The 23,183-nt window shown below is 42.4% G+C and overlaps 1 protein-coding gene across 6 annotated transcripts in view; it reads left to right on the top strand.

The window, feature by feature from the left end:
- CNTNAP5 (contactin associated protein family member 5) overlaps positions 1-23,183 on the top strand; it is a 419,241-nt gene that overhangs the window by 381,348 nt on the left and 14,710 nt on the right. For all 6 annotated transcript variants that reach the window (XR_012154186.2, XM_073305029.2, XM_073305027.2 and 3 more), the window contains 3 exons: positions 8,019-8,149; positions 10,009-10,093; positions 20,727-20,945. Coding sequence is in view for 5 of the 6 variants with exons in the window: in XM_073305029.2 (XP_073161130.1) it covers positions 8,019-8,149; positions 10,009-10,093; positions 20,727-20,945 (435 nt within the window). In the remaining variant the exon portion in view is untranslated. The remainder of the gene's footprint in view (positions 1-8,018; positions 8,150-10,008; positions 10,094-20,726; positions 20,946-23,183) is intronic.

The raw sequence follows: 23,183 nt of genomic DNA, 5'->3' as shown, positions 1-23,183 counted from the left end.
TATGCATATTTTTTTTAAATTAAGTGTCTTAAGAGCAATTAAAAGGAAGAAAAAAGAACGTGTAACCACAAAGCAGTTTGCTGGTGCAGGGTAAGACATGAAGGAATCAACCTTGTTGTTGGAAAGCATGTTTGTGTGGCTGCAGGGAATTTTCGGGTGAAGCTGATCCCTTGAGTCCTGCTCTGCCTAATCAGACTGAGTCACTTGCTGGAAAATATCCTTAAAACTGCACCCCTGTTGGAGAGCAACAGGAGCTTTGTTAATTCACTAGAAATACATGTAATAATAATAATAACAATGCCATGCTTTTATATAGACGTCTTTGTCCGTAGATCTCAAAGCACTGTACAAAAGAGATTGAGATCATTATCCCCATTTTACTGATGAGGATACTGAGGCAGGTGGCAGGGACATGTCTTGCCCAAGGTCACCCAGCAAACCGGTGTGACACCAAGACCAGAATCCAGGTCTCCTGAGCCACTGACAAGTGGTCTAGCCACTAGGCAACACTGTGGACCTTGTACATGTATACACACACCATATATGTTAGAGGAGATGCTTATGTGACAAATTGCCTAGACATGTGGTAAGTATGTCTGTCCCTCATCTTCTGCCCACTGACCTAATCTCCCAAGGATTTATTTGTTCTACCATTCCAAAGCTTCAAGCACATGCATGGCTTGGTTCTGTTACGCATTATGGGCACAAGCCTGCAAACACACATCTGAGTAACTTTTCTCCTGTGAATATTCCTATTGAAGTCGATGTAACTGCCCATATGAGTAAAGTTACTCAGATGCGTAAGTATTTGCAGGATGGAGTCTGTTGTTTGGGCCCATCTACGCGGGGGGAATTATTGGGCTTTAGTTTCAGCTTTGGGTAATTATTTTCTGGCTTTGTCCTGATAAGCAGTTGCTACTTCATTTTTTGCCCTCCCTTGCATGTGCCTCCTGTTTTCATTTCTGGCTCCTGAGCTCATTGACTTTACATGGGAATCAAGTTCCTAACCTCCGTAGGCACTGCTGCAAATCCCATTGGGCACCTATCTATGTTTTAGGCGCCTAAACGTCTTTGTAAACAAAGACGGTGCAGAACAAAGGTGAATTGGGCCCCTAGAGCCTAACTTAGGCACTTTTAAACTATGTCCCATAACGCAAAATAAATACAATAATCAATAATCAGTTATACATTGATGTTATTCTTTTGGAAAGACACAAATCTGACCCCTAGATCTAAACACTCCAATCTTTGGGGGGTGAGGCATTTAAATTTCAAATAGGCTTCACAGGTCATAGCTCTAAGTACTAGCAGGGTCCATTAATTTAGCTATTTTAAGATTTAATAACTAGTGTTTTCCTTTAAGACAGCACCACAAAAAACAGCTGAGCAATAGCCGCAGGATACCACAGGAAAACAAAATCAGCAATCTCGCCTCTCTATTTTCCACGTGTGTGAAACGAACAGCGATAGCCCATTTTTCTCTCTCTTTCCAAAAATGTGCAAAGATGGTCTTAGTTAAAAGCCACTGGATGATTCAGAAGATGGGTCCTGTTATTTCGCAACACCAGCTGCACATCCTGTGAAGAGTAAATTTATTGAGTAAATGTCCCTTGGGAGAGGCTGCTAATTAAGGAGCAGGTTTCCTACCCAGCTGTTCCAAACAGAGAGAGAGGTCGTTCACTTTTAAATATCCAAGCTGTAAAGGGGAAGAAGTACTGGAGCACCAGGATTCTGCAAGCTGACAGGGAGCTTTTTGGTGGGGCATGGCACTGAAAACAGTCCTCTAGCCCCATGTGATATGGAATGAACAAAACAAAATTTCACCTAAATCATTGCAAAGGGCTTTCTGTACACCATTTTTAATAGCTGATTTTGAGTGCATCGCATTATTAATAGCCTCACTAATGTTACTTCCCGCCGTTTAATCAACTTCCCTAATTATTTTCTCTCTTAACTACTGCTTGTATGCATGCTGTGGAAATATCAAGGCAGTGTGGACACTAGTTTAATAGTCTGCTGAAGTCATTCTGTGTTCAGCTGTTGTATGGATAAAGGGTCTGTCAGGAGTTTCACTTGGGGTGTCTGGGGTGGGGGGGTCAGAGCTGAATGGCCAAGCCAGTGATTCTCATATCATTCCGATGAATGATGCCATCAACCCACCCCCTACTTCTAGGTTCTCAAAGTGAAACCATGGAAGGGCTCTGAACAAACAAAAAGTAGTTCTTCACACAACACACAGCTAACCTGTGGAACTCATTTGCAGGGGATGTTGTGAAAGCCAAAACTATAATAGGGTTAAAAAAAGAATTAAATAAGTTACTGGAGGATAGGTCCATCAATGGCTATTAACCAAGATGGTCAGGGATGCAAGCCCATGCTTTGGGTTTTCCTAGCCTCTGATTGCCAGAAGCTGGGGCTGGATGCCAGGGAATGGATCACTCAGTAACTGCCCTGGACTGTTAATTCCCTCTGAAACATCTGGCATTGGTTGTTGTCGGAAGACAGGATACTGGGATGGATGGACCATTGGTCTGACCCAGTGTGGCCATTTTCATGTTCTTAATGCCATTGGTGGTACATGCAGAAATCACCCCGTTTACAAAGTCTTGATGTAAACACTGGGTTAAGGCTCTTTCCAGATTCCCTAACAGAACAGGTTTGAATTCCAAATTGAGCACCATGCAGTTCACAGGCTGAGGAGACCTTAAAGGCAAGATCAGCGTTTTCAGATTTGCGTGCCAACACGAAGATACACAGGGTAAAATTTTCAAATGTGCCGACGTGATTTAGGAGCCAAAGTCTGTTTAAAAAAAAAACTGCTTATGAGCCCAAGTCTCACTGACTGTCAGTGGGACTTAAGTGCCTAAGCCACCTTGGCATGTTTGAATATGTTATCCTTAAATCTGTATTTAGACACCTAAAAAGGGGCCTGATGTCCAGAATGGCTGAGCATCTGCAGCTCCCACTGACTTGGATGGAGTTACTCTTGATTTATACCAACATATTTGAGATTGAAATGAGGCCCATCTGGTGTGATCTTTCTCCCGTTGACATTAATGGGGGCTTTGCCACTGAATTCATTTGGAGCAGAATTGAGCCTATATTGGTTATTTATTTTTTCTTCTCACCATCCATAGCAGACTGTAGCAGCCATTGCAGAAGAAAGGATCAGGCCTGTCAAAGGATATTTTTTCTCCTAGCTCCCATTAACATGAATAGGAAGTTTGCAAGCACATCCCCTGGACTGTAACCTTGAATTAAAATACCCTCCTGTGGTTCCATTCTTGGGTCACTGCAATAATACAAGTGCTCACCAAATGCACACGTGCTTATTGTGTTGCTTTTTAAAGAAATCATCGGTGACTGACCATCACTTACACTTCTGTGTGTGGAAATGCACACTGCTGGCACTGCTGATACCCATGGTACACAGACGGCAGAAAAATAACTATCCTGTTGATAGAGTTAACCGGAAAAACAATACATGGGCCATGTCATAATAGATAACGTTATGGCTGGGATGTTTGTTTGTGTCGTGCAATTTGTGTCATTTGATGATCTTACTCATGGTGGTGGATGCTGAGAGACCTCTAAACAGCAGATTATGTTTGTTATAGAGAGACAGAGACTGGACTCTGCTTTGGTTTTGCTGTGCTCAATGCAGTTCTCAGAGGATAGGGTTTGTTTACTACCTTTCATGTTCCTCCAATCCTGCGGCTGGGACTGTCCCCAGGGTGGATTAGAGTAGCTCCAGGGGGTGTTTTAACAGCCAGGGATCACCAAGGTGTAAGAATACCCTGGCCACATCCCCTTCCCTACAGCCACAAGGAGCGGTGGGAGTGGCGTAAACGCTGCTACAATGGCTCTCCACCTGCCCCCCCCTTCCCCCGCCAAGGATTTCCCAGAAGATCATTTAAACCAGCATTATGGCTGTTTTGCATCACTGGAGACTAGCCATAGATTTGAAGGCCAGAAGAGACCCTTGCAGTCATCCAGTCCAACCACCTGCATTTCACAAGCCAGAGAATTCCTCCAGTAAACTTTTCACCATAGCAGGGCCAAGAATCTGACCTGTAAGGCAGAACTGTCCCTCCATTGTGCTTAGTTAATAGCAATAGTCCCCAGGAATTACCTGGATAATAACCAGGCAGTGAAGCAGAACATAGCTTGAATACTGCTGTACGTCTTATGTACCTGCTTAGGCATGGCAAGATGAGGTCCGGATGACCAGCCAAGCCATCATTGCAATCAAATTCCCAGATGTGTACTGCTGTCCTGGTAGAGAGACAACACTTAATTACTATTATGAGATAGGAATGATGCAAAAATCATAGTAACCTGAATTATGCCCATGAATGATGTCCATGCCCCTTTTTGTGATTAGTGATAACCCAGCATAATGGGGCACAGAACTCCAACCAACCAGATAATCAAAATTCAAAGTTACACAAAAGATTTCTTAATAATAATTAATAATCCATTTCTCTTTCTATCACACATTTTAATGTAATTAGAAGATTATGTAAATCTTCCAGCATGAAAAGATTTGCTGCTGACTAAGGGCCAAAGTCCGCTCTCAGTTACACTGGTATAAATTCCAAGGTAACTCTGAGGCAATCAGTAAAATTGCTTATTTATATTGATGTAAATTTGGCCCTGGCAAAATCCCTTAGTTCAAGTCAACAATTTTGAAGAGCAGAAGTCGAACGATTTCTTAGCTGGAATTTAAAGAAAATAAGTCTGCCTGCCCGGGCTGGGAAGCTCACTCTGTTGCAGCGTAGACATGCCCACTGTGTTACCCTGATTATGGAGGTACTTAATCATAGCCATTGCTTGGTGTCACATTACTGATAGGTACTCTCAACCTTAGCTCCAGCTTCATGCAGGTTTTCTCAGGGAATATAAATGAATTGCATTGGAATTGGGAGACTCCTTGCAGGGTAAGGTTCTATTCAGTACGACGAAGGGTGGCAGAATCTGGTCGTGTATTATTGTATTTAGCCAGTCTTAAGCCCATGTACTGACCAAGATCTATGAGTTACCCACACACCTCCTGGGTATGGTGTTCTGGCCCATCTAGTGGCACTGAGACCAATTAGAGAGAGAAAAAGTCAGAGCTATTAATGAGTCTGCCCAACAGCCTTAGCTCACAGGCAGCTGGCTTTTAGCTCATGCTGTAGAGGCTCAAGCACTAAGCTCCAAAGGTCCCTGGTTTGATTCCTGCCTGCCGATGACCAGGGTCCGTCAGCGTTTCATATGCATAAATTCCCCAGTGATGTCAATGGGAGTTCCATCTATATATCTAGGAAACTATACCTCTTATATCCTTTACTTTCTCCTTCTATTAAAACCCCTTCTGATCTTATAGGCCCTATCAATGTTCCTCCCCACCACTCTGAACTCTAGGGTACAGATGTGCGGACCTGCATGAAAACCTCCTAAGCTTACTTTCACCAACTTAGGTTAAAACTTCCCCAAGGTACAAATTAATTTTATCCTTTGTCCCTGGATCTCCACTGCCACCACCAAACTCTAACTGGGTTTACTGGGAAACGTAGTTTGGACACGTCTTTCCCCAAAAATCCTCCCAAGCCCTGCACCCCACTTCCTGGGAAAGGTTTGGTAAAAATCCTCACCAATTTGCATAGGTGACCACAGACCCAAACCCTTGGATCTGAGAACAATGAAAAAGCATTCAGTTTTCTTACAAGAAGACTTTTAATAGAAGTAAAGAAATCCCCTCTGTAAAATCAGGATGGTAGATACCTTACAGGGTAATTAGATTCAAAACACAGAGAATCCCTCTAGGCATAACCTTAAGTTACAAAAAAGACACAGACAGGAATAGTCATTCTATTCAGCACAGTTCTTTTCTCAGCCATTTAAAGAAATCATAATCTAACACATACCTAGCTAGATTACTTACTAAAAGTTCTAAGACTCCATTCATGTTCTATCCCCGGCAAAAGCAGCATACAGACAGACACAGACCCTTTGTTTCTCTCCCTCCTCCCAGCTTTTGAAAGTATCTCGTCTCCTCATTGGTCATTTTGGTCAGGTGCCAGCGAGGTTACCTTTAGCTTCTTAACCCTTTACAGGTGAGAGGATGTTTCCTCTGGCCAGGAGGGATTTTAAAGGGGTTTACCCTTCCCTTTATATTTATGACAGGCCCTTGGACTGGTGAAAAGACTGATTCTCAGTAGCCTTTCTCACTTTCCCTTATGTCTTTGGGTACGCTGCTATCTCCTTGCTCCAAACTTTCTGGTGAGCTAACCTCCCTGGATAGCCTGAGCCGTGGCAACGCCCACCAGTTAGCAGCCTGGGGCTTGTGTGCCCTGGAAGGTTAGGAAAATACATTCCTTCTACTGAAGCTCCTTTCTGAAAAGTTTCTGGGCCTGAGCCTGAAGGAACTCCTACTGAAATCAATGGGAGTTCAGCACACAGTGATATGCCCCCATGTGAAGAGGGCCAACATTATGCCTATGCCTTTTAAAAACTTTGGGAGGATTTCAGTAATGTGTAGGATGTGTGCTGCACAAGGGCAGATTTTACCCAGGGAGAACTTCTAAGAAGGGACTAGATTTGCAAGCTCTGAAACAAACTAGAAATGGATGGAAAAAACCCCTGTAGTGACATGGTCATGTTCACCTGCATCCATCTCCAAAGTGCAGTGATGCATGGAATATTTGGAGCTAATGCAAACAAAAGCATTGGAATGGAAGGAGATAAGACTTGCTTATGATGGTTTTTAGAAGAGGAGAAAGCAAAATGAGGAGCCATTGCTCAGCAGATTGTGGGATTATATATGGTTATTACTGCCTCCTTTGAGATACTGTACTCCTGAAATGAATGTAGTAAAATAACTATGGAAAAGGTTTTGTGTTTTTTTTAAAACTCTGTAGAACCAAAAATGTTCATCATGTTTCAATTACTGACGTGCAAGAAAGCCCCAAAGATTTTCAGAATTTTGTTTTATCTTGTTGTTACCTAATTACATGCTGAACTGCAAAGACTTGTTCTTCTCTTGTCCAAAAAAAAAAAAAAAGGATCCAGTCAGTCCATTTTTTCCCAGAGCTTTTAAAATCATATTCTTTGTCCTTAATCTTTTATGGAAAGATTTAAAGGGATATGTTTCCTTTCCTACTTTGTGCACTTAGAATCATAGAATATCAGAGTTGGAAGGGACCTCAGGAGGTCATCTAGTCCAATCCCCTGCTCAAAGCAGGACCAGTCCCCACTGTTTGCCCCAGATCCCTAAATGGCCCCCTCCAGGATTGAACTCACAAGCCTGGGTTTAGCAGGCCAGTGCTCAAACCACTGAACTATCCCTCCCCCCCGTGAACTATCCCTCCCCCCCCTGAACTATCCCTCCCCCCCAAGAAAACTTGTGGGTTTTCTATTGTTTGGTTTTTCACAAGTGCTGGGAATCCACAACTGATCTTTTGTTACAAAAGATCAGGGAAAGATTTGTTTGTCTTTGGGTTTGAAAAGAAATGCTATACTCTTTAGATGAATTAGAACCATTCTCATTTTCTTAAATAGTACCACATATTGTCTGCTACATTGTCCGTTACATTTCACTTTACTGTCTTCTTACAGAGTAATAATAAAACCCACAAATATTACTGTAATGAAACAGCTCTAGACCTGTATGCCCTCTGGTGGAACTGATCATTCATACAAAGGAGCCTAATATAGATCAAATATTGTGCAACTGTTAAATGTGTGCCCTATGGAGAGAAAGACGCATTCCTTTAATGTAGTTATTTGCTTGATCGTTTCAGTTATATTTCTGTACAGTGGAATTTGTAAGCTGGTGTGAAGGAAGTTTCCAACAAATTATTTGTCATGCTTTTCATTAAAGTTTGACCATTTTTATTTTAACTTCTTTATTATCACTTTAACTTGTGTCACTGCTTTTATAAAAAGAAATGAATGTTGTGTATTGCGCAAAGCTATTGAACTGTACCTAGTTATGGACACGCATTTTATAGGTGGAAATGTGCTTTCCTTTTAAGGAAGCTTACAAGTCCGGTACAAGTTGAGTAAGGATGGCTTCCTCATTTTCACCATTGACGCTGGAAACCTTGCCAACCGGGAATTACACCATGTGAAGATCAACAGAGAAGGAAAAGAACTCATCATTCAGGTATCGTACCTACCTGCCATGGTTTACTTTCAGGGTCCAATTCACTACCTGCGCCCAACATTAATTAGTACCTTACTCCACAAGCAGTCTTGTTGATTTCAATGGGCTTACAAAGTAGGCTTCATGACACTACTTGTGCAAATACCTACTCGCTGGTAGGAGCAAAGGATTCACAATTGGCCCCACCATGAGCAAGACTGGCAGAACATAGTTCTTACCAGACTGCATTTTCAAATGATTTTGTTGATTATAATCTGAAATAAGGCATATGATGCAGATCATTAGATTCATAGATTTTAAGGCCAGAAGGAACCACCATGATTACAGAACCTCACCCACCCAGTCCTGCAACAGGGCCATAACCTCTGGCTGAGTTACAGAAGTCCTCACATCTTGATCTAAAGACTTCAAGTTATAGAGAATCCACCATTTTCTCTAGTTGAAAACAGCATGTCACAGAGGAACACAACCCTCCCCCACATCCAGGGTCTCTGCTAGTCTGACCTTGGGGGAAATTCCTTCCCAACCCTAAATATGGCTATCAGTTAGACCCTGAGCAAGTAGGCGAGACCCTGCATAAGACCTCAGACACCTGGGAAACAATTTTCTGTAGCAAGGCAAAGCCTTCCCCATCTACTGTTCCATCACTGGCCGTTGGAGATATTTGCTAATAGCTGACACACATGAGCCATATGCCACTGTCAGCAGCCTCATCATACCATCCCCTTCATAAACTTATCAAGCTCAGCGTATTGCCGAATTTGAACAACAGAGCCACGGTGAGTGGAAGCATGTGGGAATCTCATTGATTTCATGTGTATGTGTCCCAGAGTTGAATGTAACCCATAGTTTGACTACATGAGGAGGAGGAAGGACTGATAGGGTTAGATTGTGTGACTATTACCACTCACATAAACAGTCCCATTGACTTCAGCAGGACTAGCCGTGTAAGTGCTTACCTCATCAACTGTGACAACTTTCCATCAGCTGATGAGAGCCCTAAAGTCCTATGCACCACCGCTCTCCAAACACATCATTCTCACTGTCCCTTTGAGAAGCCAGGCCGAGTCCAGGACCCGGTAGGCAGCCTGTTAGGGCTAACAAGTAACCTTGTGCTGTCGTGTTTTTCAAAGGAAGGGAGGGGAGTGAGCGCACAGCAATGTGTGGTGCTCTCATACCCCGGGGGGATTCCGGCAGCTTTTTGGCAAGCTTCTGCTTATTTACTAGGGCTGAGTGGTATTTTGTGGCAGTCATTAATTAACAGAGAAGGAAAGGCAGAGACAGGAGAGGAAGAGAAAGGTAAGGAAAAGGCAGTGAAAGAGAGCATCACACTTTCTTTTTTTCTTCAGTTTCAATGTATTGGCATGAAACTATATACAGGTATTGACTAAGTTAATGTAGCACATAAAGCAGGTGGACCCGATTCTGATCTGTGTCTAAAGCAAGCTTCACACTACCAGTTGGGATTTATCCCACATGCTGATCTTGTAATATTCCCTGATATTGCAGCTTTTTCCATGTATTGCTAATCCTTGATGGTCAATTTCTAGCCAGGCTTCATTCGTTTGCCTGTTTGTTGCAATCAAGAGATTAAGAGGTGAGAATTCTCAGTGGGGGCATAAGCACTTGTCAAATATTGTATAGTTTCCTGCAGGAAAGGTTTCTTTAAAATCCTGCTGTATGAATACTCTGACACACTTTTGGCTTTTTCTGCTAAATTCAAGCACATTCACTTTGCGATCAGCGGGAGTCAGGCATTACGTGTCTCCAGTGTAAAACTTTTCTACAAGGCTGATCTAAGAGACTTCAGGGGTCTCTGCATGCTGCAATAATTAACTGTTTTTACTGACCTGTTCCAGGTTGATCAAGTTCTCAGACTCAAGCACAACCTCTCGGAGATTGACTTCAAGGCCATGAAATCGCTCACCTTGGGCAAGGTCGCAGGTAGGCTGTGCAAATGGCTTGCTGATTTGTCAATTGTACTGTTAAGGCTCTATAATTATTTGTGCAGTGTGGTAGGTTGTTTTTTTTTTTAAAACTGTAAGGGCTGAATATAACAGAGCTGTTATTTACATAGTAGCAGAAGCCCAGTGAAAAGCGTGTTGGTAGAAGCTTTGGCGGTGTGAGTTGTTTGCCCTGATAGCAATGTTAACCTCTCACCTCTTGTTGAGCCATCTAGAAAAGGGTGGTGGGAAGACCCAGCCCTCCATGGCAGCATAGAGGCACTCCTGAAGCTCAGCATGCCCTGATTTACACCCCTGTGTGATGTGCAGCTGATTATCCCTATGTGTCTGGGCAGCTCCACGATCTCATCTTAGGGCAGAGCAGAGACATGGCTTCACCTCCTCCCCACCCTCTTTGGGGCCCATACCCCCCACTCCACACTAGCTGAGTACTGCGTTAGAGAAGCAGTCCCTGGGCTCTCATACAGTGTAGGAGCTGCAATTTATTTTCTGTTTACATAGGCCAGGTGAGCTGGGGTGGCCTTTTGATTCCCTGCCCTTTAACACTGCACACCCATCTCAGGACCAGGAAGAATCTACCAGAAGCTTCAGACAAAGAACCCTTATTTTTCTGTTCTCAAGTGGTCCACTTTATGTCCTATGAGTACCCCATTTGTTCCTGATAAGAACCTAATAGGCTCTTTATTATGACTAAAGAATGCTGTTGCCGATCCCACAGCAAACCTGGACATCAAAATCAAGTCTGCCGTCTGGAAGTGCTTACTGCTGAAGTCTCTTTTACCACAGCCATTTAAAGGTTCAGTAATGGCTCCCAAAGCCTATAGAATTGAAAGCCTTTTTGGCAGATGTAGAAAATAAACATCCACTTGTGTCCACTTGTGAGCTATTAATTGTACATAATAACAGCAGCGCACTCGGGATCGTTCTTTGCCAGGTAGTATAAGTAAAGGGACTGATATTTTATCTTGCTGATAGCCAGGGCTTGGCCTGCCTGTAGAGAAAAGGCATCCAACAGCAACCCAAGCTCTGCAGAGCTGGTTTTGGTGCCCTAGTAGTGGTCACTCTTCCATCTGACTCAGTGCTCAGCTAATACCCCAATTGTTCAAGGTCCCGTTGTGTTGCTGAATGCGTCTACTTCCGCCAAATCATAAAACAGAATTCCTCACCGTGAGTGGTTCCTAAAGTTCCTATTGTACTTGTTAGGAGAACAGAGGTTTCAGACAACTTGTGTCATGGACAAATCCCTCTTCTATTTATGTCACTTGTTCTGTAACTTCAGGTAGATACGTTATTCTTCACTTCCTTTATTAAAGTTCTGTCATGTTGCCTGAGCCAGAAACCTTCCTACCCAAATGGTGGGAGAAGTGACTGCTGTATGTAGAACATGCAGAATTTATCCTACAGAACCCCACTACTTACTTAAACAGTCTCTACAATTTTCTGCTCTACCACAGACTTCTTGTATGGCCCTTGGCAAGTCACTTAGTCTCTATTTACCCTATCGGTAAAATGAGGATAACAGCATTTTGCTACCTCTCAGGTGTTGTGAGGATAAATACAATAAGATTATGGATACTACTCCACTGTATTTGTTTGTTTTGAATGCTAAGTTTATATTTAAATCTCTCTGTCTATGGTACCTACATGTCCCCCAATGCCATAGGATCCAAGCACCTCACCAACGTTCATTGAATTTATCCTCACAGCATCCCTCTGAGATAGGGAAGTATGATCATCCCCGTACTTTGTTGCTGTCGTTTTATAAGCACAGAGCTGGAACATGGCAGGACTTATCCAAAGCTCATTGACTCAACGGGAATCCTTCCACTGACATCAATATGCACTGGATTCAGGTCCCAAATGGCTGGTCCAGAGTCATGCATAACATCAAGGCCTGGCATAGAACACAGATCTGAGCCCCCATCCAGCACCTCCACTACAAGACCATCCTTCCTTGTGGTCATCCCTCTGTGCTAATCACTAGATCATACACCCTTCCCTTTGGCCTGTTGTACATCAATTGAACCTAAGCATATTTATGTGCATGCAAGTCTTTCTATAAGGAGACGATATCACATAGCACAACATGTCAGATTTGTTTGTCTGAGTTTTCTCTGACTTGACGAATTCACATGTGGTTCTGCTGTGTCTAACCATATTTTCTTTTCAACCATGTAATGTCTCATGTACACAACATAATTAAAACAATGACACGTAAAAGTGGCCATTAGCTCAGTGCTTGGAGTGATCTGGCTTTGTGTTTCCAACCTAACTCAATCTATTTGTCTCGGGGGACCCTCAGGTGTGACCCTCTTTGAAATGCTTTTGGATGGTGGTTTATTTTTTAATGTACTTGTGAAATTTCTTCATTCATGCTGCTACAAGTGTAGCTCTTGCTCTTACATCTGCTGTAAATCTATCTGAGTTGCAGAGAGGAGTGTCTGACTTCCTACATAGTTACTTCTTTGCCCCACCCCCCAACTCATCACCTTACCATTAGCATAGTAGTATCAGAGTTAGGGCGGGGAACGTGGATTACAGGTTAAGGAGGTTCTGAAAATTAATATTATAAAGGTTTCTCCAGCACGTATTTGTGGTGACCTGTCTTAACTTGTGGCTTCTTTACTTGTGAATACTCCACCCATCAGATTCATGATGATAAAACCTGTATAACACACCACACCTTTATGGATTCACTTCCTTCTTTATGTGCCAGATCCAAAACTCATTGAAGTTAATAAGAGTCTTTCCAGTGACTTCAATGAGCTTTGAATCAGGCCATAAATGTAATGTAAATTGGAGGTTTATTTGAAAAACCACATGCTTGCAGTGTGAAACAGTTATTATTTATATAGCCCTGTAAATAAACAGATTGGTTTATAGAATATTTACAGTAAAACGATAGAGTACCTGCCCTGAAGAGATCACAAACTAATTCAGATGCGTCTATTATTAGATAGGGGCACACGCCAGCTGCAGGTTTATTTCAAAAGGTATAGAGATATCACGAATGGGGAGATGGGTGCAGGAAGGCTTCGCTAAACAAGTACCTCCTTAAGGAGAGGTGTAAATGGAAAAGAGGGATGAAGTATAATTGTGGATGGGTGGTCACATTTTTAGTAGTGAAAGCGGCAACAGGTTTCTCAATGAATTAAAAGCTCCTGTCACTGAATATTATAGTACATCTTTCACAGAATGAACACAGAACAACTGCAACCCCATCAGTTCCACACCTCAGCAACTCCTCGCTCACCCTTCTTCTGTTCTTTATTAGCTGGTTTCAGAGTAACAGCTATGTTAGTCTGTATCCGCAAAAAAAAAACCAGGAGTACTTGTGGCACCTTAGAGACTAAAAAATTTATTAGAGCATAAGCTTTCGTGGGCTACAGCTCACTTCATTGGATGCATTGAATGGAACATATAGTAAGGAGATATATATATATACACACACATACAGAGAAGGTGGAATTTGTCATACAAACTGTAAGAGGCTAATGAATTAAGATGAGCTATTATCAGCAGGAGAAAAAAAACTTTTGTAGTGATAATCAAGATGGCCAAATGTATGGCAAATTCCACCTTCTCTGTATGTATATATGTATATCTTCTTACTATATGTTCCATTCAATGCATCCGATGAAGTGGGCTGTAGCCCATGAAAGCTTATGCTCTAATAAATTTGTTAGTCTCTAAGGTGCCACAAGTACTCTTTATTAGCTGTCATCTTCTTGCCCCTTCAGAATCTCTCCCTCCTGTTCCCTACCTGTCCTGTCTTTTCCCGCCTCCTCAGAAGCACCAGAGCAACCAGGAGAAAAAAATATCTCTCTGAGGTGCATTTTAGACCTGAAACTGCTTTTGCTGCAAGGAGCTTAATAAAGCAGCTTTGAAGCTGGAGTTCGGTATAAAAGAGGAAGTAGGTTGAGGGCAAGATGGCAGCAGCTAAAGATGAAATGGGAGGATAAGACGAGCTGGCAGAAGGTCTGCTGTTGGTCCCACATCAGAGAGCAGTAATGCCATCCTGCCTGTTCCAGAGTGACACAGAGGTCGTTCAGCCATCACTTCCAGCAATACAGTGTAGCTGGTGTTGTGTCTTAATCCTGAGAGAAAATCTGTGCTCTGTTTTCCTAAAGATAATGCTACCCAAAAGCAGGCTCTGTTCTCTCTCCCAGTCCTGTCTCCCCCTCAACTTCCCTCTAGAAGCTTTATTTTTAGGCTGACTGGTTGTTATTTGAATTGATTGCAGCTGTCTGCTCATGAAAGAAGCATGTTTCCCATTGTAAGCCCTCTATACTTCTCAATTTTTGTTGCATCAGTTGCCTCTTGTCTCATTACAGTGTATGGTGTTGGGAGCCCTGTTGAAACCGAACGGGGTGGCTGCGTTGGGGCACATTAAAATGAAGATGTCACAAATGGGTTTTGACATCTAACAAATATCACATTACAACCTGAAGCAATGCCTGGTTTTAGCTGATAGATGATCTTTAAGAATATATATAAATATAAAATAAATATAAATATAAAAGATGAGTCATACTGAGCTGAAAGCTCTCAAGCACTCCCCACTACGTGAAATGCTCCATAAATTGGGACCACAGGGCCAGCTCATTGTTTCTGACCTTTGTGCCGCGTGGAAAGCCTGGGGGTAGTGGTGCCTTTGGGTAGGTCTACACTGCAGTAAAACACCCACGGCTGGCTCATGTCAGCTGACTCGAGCCTGAGCCAGCTGACACAGGCCAGCCGTGGCTGTTTTATTGCAGTGTAGACGTACCCTTCAAGTCACAGTACTTGCTCCTGTCACACTCTGGAGCCAGAGACTGCGCTAAACTGCATTGAGTACCCATGATCCTGTCTCAAGATGCCTATATGGCAACCCCACAATGCCTTTTACTCTGGTCTTGCCCCTTACAATAGGAAGGTCCAGAGTTGGGTGGACTAGAAGCAACTACAATGGCTCTTCCTCCCCCCCCCATCCCCACCAGGGTAGTCATAAGTAGGAGAAATCCTTCCCTGGTTTTAATTGCTGACTTTGGGCCAGATTTGTACCAGGAGCGCAGGGGTGCTCCATGCTGCCTTTATGCAGGCTTGGATCTAGCCCAAGATGTTCATTATGTTTCTCCCAGGTCAAACACAATATCAGCAACGCTGCTCGGTTTTGTGGCAGGACACGGCAGCCTATTTACGTGCATAACCATAGAGTGCCTGGCGCCTAGCTGCACATATTCATAATGGATGCAGGACTGAGACCACTTCTCCATCATTAACTCAAAGCCAGCCCATTTGTTCATGGCCAAGAGTAACCTTGCTAAGGTTGTTCAGCTGCCTCAGTGAAACGCGGTGATGTTGTTGGTTTAACTCTCACAAAACCACCTTTCTATTAGTCAGGCTGAGAAAAGAGGCCAAGCATTGCATCAGCATGGGGACGAAATGATCCTTTCAGCCCCCAGCCATGGTCCATCCACTACAGGGTTAAGGCCCACTGAGGGAGAACTTAAACTGGTGGTATACCTGCTTCCACTGAACTCAGTGACAAAACTCCCACTAGTAAAGTGCCTGGTAGGACACCCATGGACTTCAATTGGAGGAAAAGCAAGCCCAAAGAGAGTGGACTTTAATCTTCAGTGCTGTCAAGTTGACTCTTGTCACAAGCGTGAAATTGACTTTTAAAAATAGCTTAGGGGGAATAAAAAGGACAATGAAAAGTGTTCATGCTTTCTCTTTGCCTCACCTTCAGAAGCCCCTTTGATCCAATGCCTCCAACACACTAATAGCATTAATTACGTGATTGGAAAAAATATGTACTTTCAAAGGCAAATTTTTCAAGTCCTTCTTGATTGTCTTGGCCCTTTGAACATAGTTATTTCCTGCCTGTTTAAAAAAGAAATCAGCCCCTTTGCTTCTGAAGAGCATTTTGTAATTGCAGACTTACTTCCAGCAGAGCTTTGAGGACCCACTCCTGCACTTTGGAGTACCTCTGTTGGGAAACAAACACAGCAAGGGGTGATGTTCTCCCTGGCTGGTGTGCACCAGTGCAAAATCTCATTGCCAATTACTCTGCTTCTCCCTTGTAGCTAGCCTGTGACAGTGCCAGGCAATGATGTGTAGTTCTAAGTGCAAGAGGACGTTGTGACTGAAGACTGATTTGTTGTTACTATTAATTTGTATTATCGTAGCTTCCAGAGCCGTAATTAGGATTAGAGGACTCGTTCTATTATGTGCTGCAAAGCCCAAACATAACAACAGACAGTCCCTGTGCCAAAGACCTTTCAATTTGGCTTTTTAAATTATTTAGCCTTTGTTACCATCCAGAAAAAGGAGCCACCATAAAGTTCTCGGCTTTATCATAGTAAATCACAAAATACCTTCGAAACCATTGACCTAGATGGAAATGTCTGGGCAATTTGTCGTACGTCATAGGCACGTCCATTACGATACATTCGTCTTTATGACACTATTTATGTATAACTAAATACTGTAATGAAATCATCAGAAACATGCTGGAAAAGACTCGATCATGTTCTAAATTCAGGGCAATAATGCTCCCCCCTGCAACAAAAAAATCTCGAAAAACCCCGCAAGAGTAAAATGAAAGCAGGCAGAAGCAGAGTGGGGCCTATCCAGTTTATTGCACTGAATGCAGCATGTACTTTTTACCGGCCTTTGGGGCAGGTGGCATATATGTTTACAGGGTGCAAGCAGCTCCTGGACCTCAGAGATACAATATGGGTTCTTGAGGCCAGAGTCGCTGAACTGGAGGAGCTACGGGAGACAGAAAGGTACTTAGATGAGACTTTTGAGAACACAGTAGAACACTCCCACCCCAAGTCTGACAGCCAGTTAAGCACTTCAGAGGAGTCATAGAGTTTAATGTCAGAAGGGACCATTATGATCATCTAGACTGACCTACTGCATAATGCAGGCCATAGAATATTTCACCCAATGATTGCTGTATTGACCCCAATAACTTAGAGAGAATCGTAGAAATGTAGGCCTGGAATTGACCTCATGAGATGATGCAGTCTAGTCTCCCATGTTGAGGCAGACCAAGATATTCCACCACTTTGTGATGGAATATCTTTCAGAATCCAATCTAGTCATGATTTAAAGACTTCAAATGCTGGAGAATCCACTACAGCACTGAGTAAGCTGTTTTCATGGTTCATTACCCTCAAAGTTAAAATTGTGTGCCTTATGTCTGATATAACTGAATTTGCGCTATCCATATGAGAATTCAAACAGCAGGGTCAAACCTGCAAGCCCAAATTACACAGAACTCCCATTGGCTTCATTGAAAAATCTGCATTCTGAGGGCTTTCAAGACTGAACTCAAAACGTAATTGTAAAGAAAACTATAATTCTGCAAGCATGATTTTTGTCTGAGTGTTCTCAGTTTTTCAAATGTAATAGCCCTTTAGTGGCTAATCCAGTTGGGGCCTTAATTCTGATTTCAGATAACTAATGAAACTGTCATATAACATCTCTTAGGCTTTTCAAGCTACCATGAAACATAATTCAGTATTTATTGGGTTTCCCCTTTGGCAGGCGGAGAGGGAACAAAGCAACTCAGATAGTGTTAGCTCTGTGGGATATGAAATATCCACCCTTTGTGTTAGAGATAGTAAAGAAGCAAGAACAGATGAGTTTGGTAATGTTTACTAAGATTTTTGGAACTTCCATAGAGACAGAAGATGCTCTCAATCACTGTTTTCCCATGTTTTTGTAAGATCCACTTCAGAAATATACAGCCAAGGCTTTCCTTCCCCTGGCAACCCCACCATCTGTTGTTACAGGCCTGCCCATCTTAATTTATACAGCTTCCACTTCCCCCTCTGCACACACACTTTGGGAAAGGCCAAAGCATAACTCCTGAAAGTTACAAATTGTATCCTGCATCAGGGATGTATTTCCGTTGAGACTATCTTTGTTGTTGTCATTCAAAACAGCTCTCCTGTAGGGAAAACACAGAATGTTCTGGCCATTTACACCTATGTTTTGCTTGTGTCTGTTCTTACACCTAGAAGATGGCTCTATGACAGTTTCCCTAGTGATGCCGTCTGCAGACTTAGGTGCTATTGCAGGCTTCCTTCCAGCCCAGAACCTTAGAGTGATATCTCACACCTACACTTGGGGTGGCTGAGGAACAGCAACACTTAGTAAAATTATGCCTGAATTTCTGCATGGGAACACATCAGACCTAAGCGTTTCTTCTTTAAAGCCATCTCGGAGAGCGTCAGACAATGATCAGCAGTCATAAGTACCAAAGGATAATGTGGAATTCAGTGTAGACCTGTAGTTTGAGCTGTTTAACTACTTTGCAACCCAAATAGCTTCCCTCACCATCCCCCCAAAAAACCCACTACATTAGTAATTTAGCAAAGTCAATCACTCAAAAGTTTAAAAAACTGCCAGATTTATTGTTACCTACGCAACTTTCATTCTGCTCTCTTGTGTGTCCATCCTGTGTGTTGAATGAGGTGGGGTCACATAGGAACAGTAGTATCTGATCGTAGAACTAGACTTTACCACACTGAATGCACACAAGGATATATCACCTTGGTGTACAAGGTCCATCTGTAAATCCATGGATAATACCAAATTGCATCAACTGCAAGCAGCTGGGTAACTCAACTTGGCTAAGTACTCTGCACAATGATAATACACAGGAGCCAAAGAAATAACTAGTATGTGAAACTGGCTTCTTGGACTTGCCTCCATCCACATTCAACACCACAACCAGGGTGTAAAATAGCAGGCTATGTGAGAAAGATCAACAATTTTCTACTCCCCAGTCCAGGACTAGCCCTTGAAAGAGCTTACTGGTCCAAACCCTGGCAGCCACTGAGATATGATATTTTAATATCAAGCCAGACAGCTTACCACATTGTTGTCATTGGTGTTCAGGGTTTTTTTTTTCTTTCAAAGCTTGTAACCAAAGCTTTGTGGACCTCATCTAGCTCCCATCAACCTCACTGGGTATTGGATCAGGCCCTTTATGGTCCAGAAGATCTTGAAATGTGAACTGTCAACTGTTGGGGGAGGGGGAAATTAATCTCTAAGTCTGATAGTTTTATGAGATCAGCTAATAAAATTATTTAATGTAGACTGGGAAAAACATGTATGATGGTTTTCAAAATGTTCTGTTTTTAAAGGCCATTGTCTTACAACGTGAAAGGGTAGAAACAGACAAGGAAGCTGGGAATCCCAGTTTTGCAATGCTAAAAACTACAAATTTCTAACACTACCAGTAGACAAGATTTCACACCTTGAATGACCACTGATCTTGCATTCAATGAGGCTTTTTTATTTTGTTTTTTTCCCCTTATATTGGCGCAAGATGTACATAGCAAGTGACAGAGGTCTTAGCAGTATGAATGTCAATTCCTAGAAAGTAAATAAATGGGGCTCATTGAGAAAGAGAAAATGGCTTACCCCTCCTTCACTGTCTTTCTCAAGCATCAGGCATTGCTGCATTCAGAACCATATGCAAAACTTATGCCCTTGAATTAGCTTTCCCCTAATAGGGCCTAACTGTACATGTACTCCCCATCTCCCACCCGTAATCACACACACAGAGTAAGCTATTTCTCCTACAGACTGGGAAAAAAGATAGTGATTGATATTTCTGTTTGTAAATACTTGGGCGTCTCATACCATGGTGACAGGGGCATATAAGTAGGTAGATATATAGGTCTAGTATACTGTGGAATACTCTCCCCAGGGTAGTTTGGAAAGCCCAAGCACATGAGACAGTCAACATTAGACTATATGAAGTACTAGATAATGAGCATCACTGAACAATCCTGTATTGTCAGCAGTGGACAGAGCAGATGATCTGCTAGGGCTTGTCCATCTCTGACAACTCAGATTCTGTGAAACAAATGTTGACAAATGAATCTCATCTCAGGCCTGAAGATAATCAGTGTTACTATTTAACTTATTGATTGTCAGAGGTGGGGTCAGGGAGGAATTTTCACCCAGGTCAGATTGGCAGTGATGTTGGGATTTCATTTTATTTATTTATTTATTATTTATTTATTTTTGCCTTCCTCTGCAGCATGTGGGTGCTGGTCACTTGCCAGGCTCATCTGGGTATATCTCACTTCATCAATTCCCTGACATTGAAGGGACCTCGTGCACTGGTGCATCTTGGCCCCTCTTATTTTCTGCCTGTGGCACGTAATAGTTTAGTCTCCTGTGGACTGGAATACCATGGTCTAATTTCAGTTGGGTTTAGCATCTTAGTGGCCTGCAGGAGGTCAGACTAGATGGCCCGGTAGTCCCTTATGGCCTTACATTCTATGATTTATGGTAGCACTAAATATGTGTTAGGTGCTTTCCAGACAAACAAGAAACTGGGTAGGGGAAGGAGAACAACAGAGGCTATTTATTTACAAGCCAACTCCATTCACTATAAGTAGTATGGTAGATGTGTCTCTTTAAGAGGGATTTAAATGTGGATATCGTCTCAGACCTAAGGGTCCAGTGGAAGAAGGATGTAATTGGGTGAGAAGCTGATGAATGGGTGAATATGGTCAGGTAAGCTAGCAAAGGGTTTTTTAATCAACCAGCAAAAGGATACATTTAAAACACCTTTCTGATTGTGTTGTGTGTTGCAGATAGTCTGGGGCTAGATTCTGAAGTCCTGAAGGCGAACTCACATGGCTTTATCGGATGCCTGTCCTCTGTCCAGTACAATCACATAGCTCCACTGAAGGCCGCCTTACGACATCCCAGCATAGCCCCTGTGACTGTCAAAGGCTCCTTGACTGAATCGAGTTGTGAATACATAGCAGAGGCTGATGTGAACACTGTCACCACAGTATATTCCTCATCAGGTATGTTCTGTCAAGAAACTAAGGCTTCTATTAAACCAGCATTTTAGAACTCCACGTGGGATTTGCTCCCTCCGTCCCTGCTGCCACGGTTAGTGTGATACTAGAAGCAAGATGGCTTGGAAGCCATCAACACACAAGTGATAGGGATGTACAGGTAAAGCCTATTCAGGTCTGCACCCACTAAAAGGTTATATCCTGGTAATAATTGGAGCCTGATTAAGATCCTGTATTGCCTGAAAAATGCCCACAGGAATGTGACATTATAGGAGAGTAAAGCCTGATTTGCAAAGATTAGTCCAAACTCTATCTCAGGAACATGGGACCTCAATTGCTATTGCAGGCAGTCCGTGAAGTATCATGGCTCCAGTGCTGGAGATTTCAAAGGAAAACAAAAACCTGGTATGGTGTTGCATATAACACAATTGTTCCTGACCCCAGATCCTGACCAGCATATGCCCTGAAGTCTGAAGAATCATGCCATATACTAACTGTCATTTTACTCTAGCTAGTGGAAATCATAGAATCATAGTTGGAAGAGACCTCCGAAGGTCATCTAGTCCAACCCCCTGCTCAAAGCAGGACCAACCCCAGCTAAATCATCCCAGCCCGGGCTTTGTCAAGCCGGGCCTTAAAAACCTCTAAGGATGGAGATTCCACCACCTCCCTAGGTAACCCATTCCAGTGCTATTTCACCACCCTCCTAGTGAAATAGCGTTTCCTAATATCCAACCTAGACCTCCCCCACTGCAACTTGAGACCATTGCTCCTCGTTCTGTCAATGCATGAGTGTTACTCTGTGTGCCTTTCACTGACTATGTGTATCATTCGCTTTGTTTTAAGAGAAGGTACATAACTTGAATGTTGCTAGCTGGTGATCCTAAGCAGTTCATTTTCCTCTGCAATCATGAAATTGCCCCCTGGGAATCTTAAGTGGTTTGTACATTGTATTAGTATGCCGGGGGGGAAAAGAACCCACAGAGCAGTTGGTAGTACTGTCACCACAGGCAGGGACACACAAGTCGCTGTTTTAGTCGCTAGTTGGATGTAGCAGAGACCTTAATAACCAGAAAGGAGTAAAAAATGGAAGCGTTGTTGTTGTTTTTTTTTTTAATCCTTTGAACTATGAATTCACTTTATCTTCCCTGCTGGATAACTCATCAAGCTTCCTATGTTTTATATCCTAATGCCATTTATTTCCTTGACATTTGGACTTGCAGCAGATCCCGCTTTCCTTCAGCTTCTACCCATGGTATTCAGCAGAAAACAAATGATGCTATTAATGTTTTGCATAGGGAGAAATAATTACGCTTGCTCTCCGTGTGGGGAATGGATTCCAATGTATGTGTGCTTGGTTTTTTAACTGAAGAAACATGGCTTGTTAATGGTGAATGGTTTAGGATTGCTCTGTGTGTGCGGGTATGCGGGCATTCTCACGTGTGTTTACACACAAACTCTCTTCATCACTCTGTGGGTCAAATTTTGCTCTCACTTATCTCAGGCCAACCTATAAAGTCAAGAAGGGGACATTTTAGAATAAAGCCTAAGTCTCAAAGAGGGAGTCAAAACTCTAATTTCAGATATAATGGGGCAGGATTTAGACTTTCATATTTAAATCTTGCAATTAACTAGATGTAAGGCAGTTTTAAGGTAGATAAGCACTCAGATATCAGCTAATACAGAGTCATGGTAAAAGCTCAATGATACCTCTGTCTATTTCTGCTTTAAAATATGGTCACCCTTTTATCATGATAACTGATACCTAATATAACCTCAACATTCAAAGTGGACTTGTTTTATAGATCTCATTGAGACTTAAATCAAGCCAGTTCTGAAAACTGTATGTTCTATACTGTGAGTAGTGGTTATATAAGAAATTCCATTTTGTATTCCATTATACTTTATATTATTTTACATATAATTTATTCTGATAGATATATAGAGAGAGACCATATTTTAAGGAATAATCACAGGAGGGCAGAGTTAAGGATTAATCTTCAGCTTTACTGTGCATTTCTCAGTTTCAGTTCTTAATTTCTCATCTCTGCATGTCTGAGAACAAAAAACAAGCTTTAAAGACTGCTGTACGTATGTGTGCTGATTTTCTAAGCCATTGATAGAGCAAAGATAGCTGCCTGGAAATCCTGCTGTGAATGTGTGAAAAAGCTTTCTGTGCTCATAACTTGAGAACAATTAAAACACTTTCCTTCAAACTTGGAATGTTTGTTAGATCTTCAGGAA

The sequence above is a fragment of the Lepidochelys kempii genome, chromosome 11 (assembly GCF_965140285.1).
Source record: "Lepidochelys kempii isolate rLepKem1 chromosome 11, rLepKem1.hap1, whole genome shotgun sequence".
NCBI lineage: Eukaryota > Metazoa > Chordata > Testudines > Cheloniidae > Lepidochelys > Lepidochelys kempii.
The sequence above is the reverse complement of the archived record's forward strand: the minus strand, read 5'-3'. Positions and strand labels throughout refer to the sequence as shown.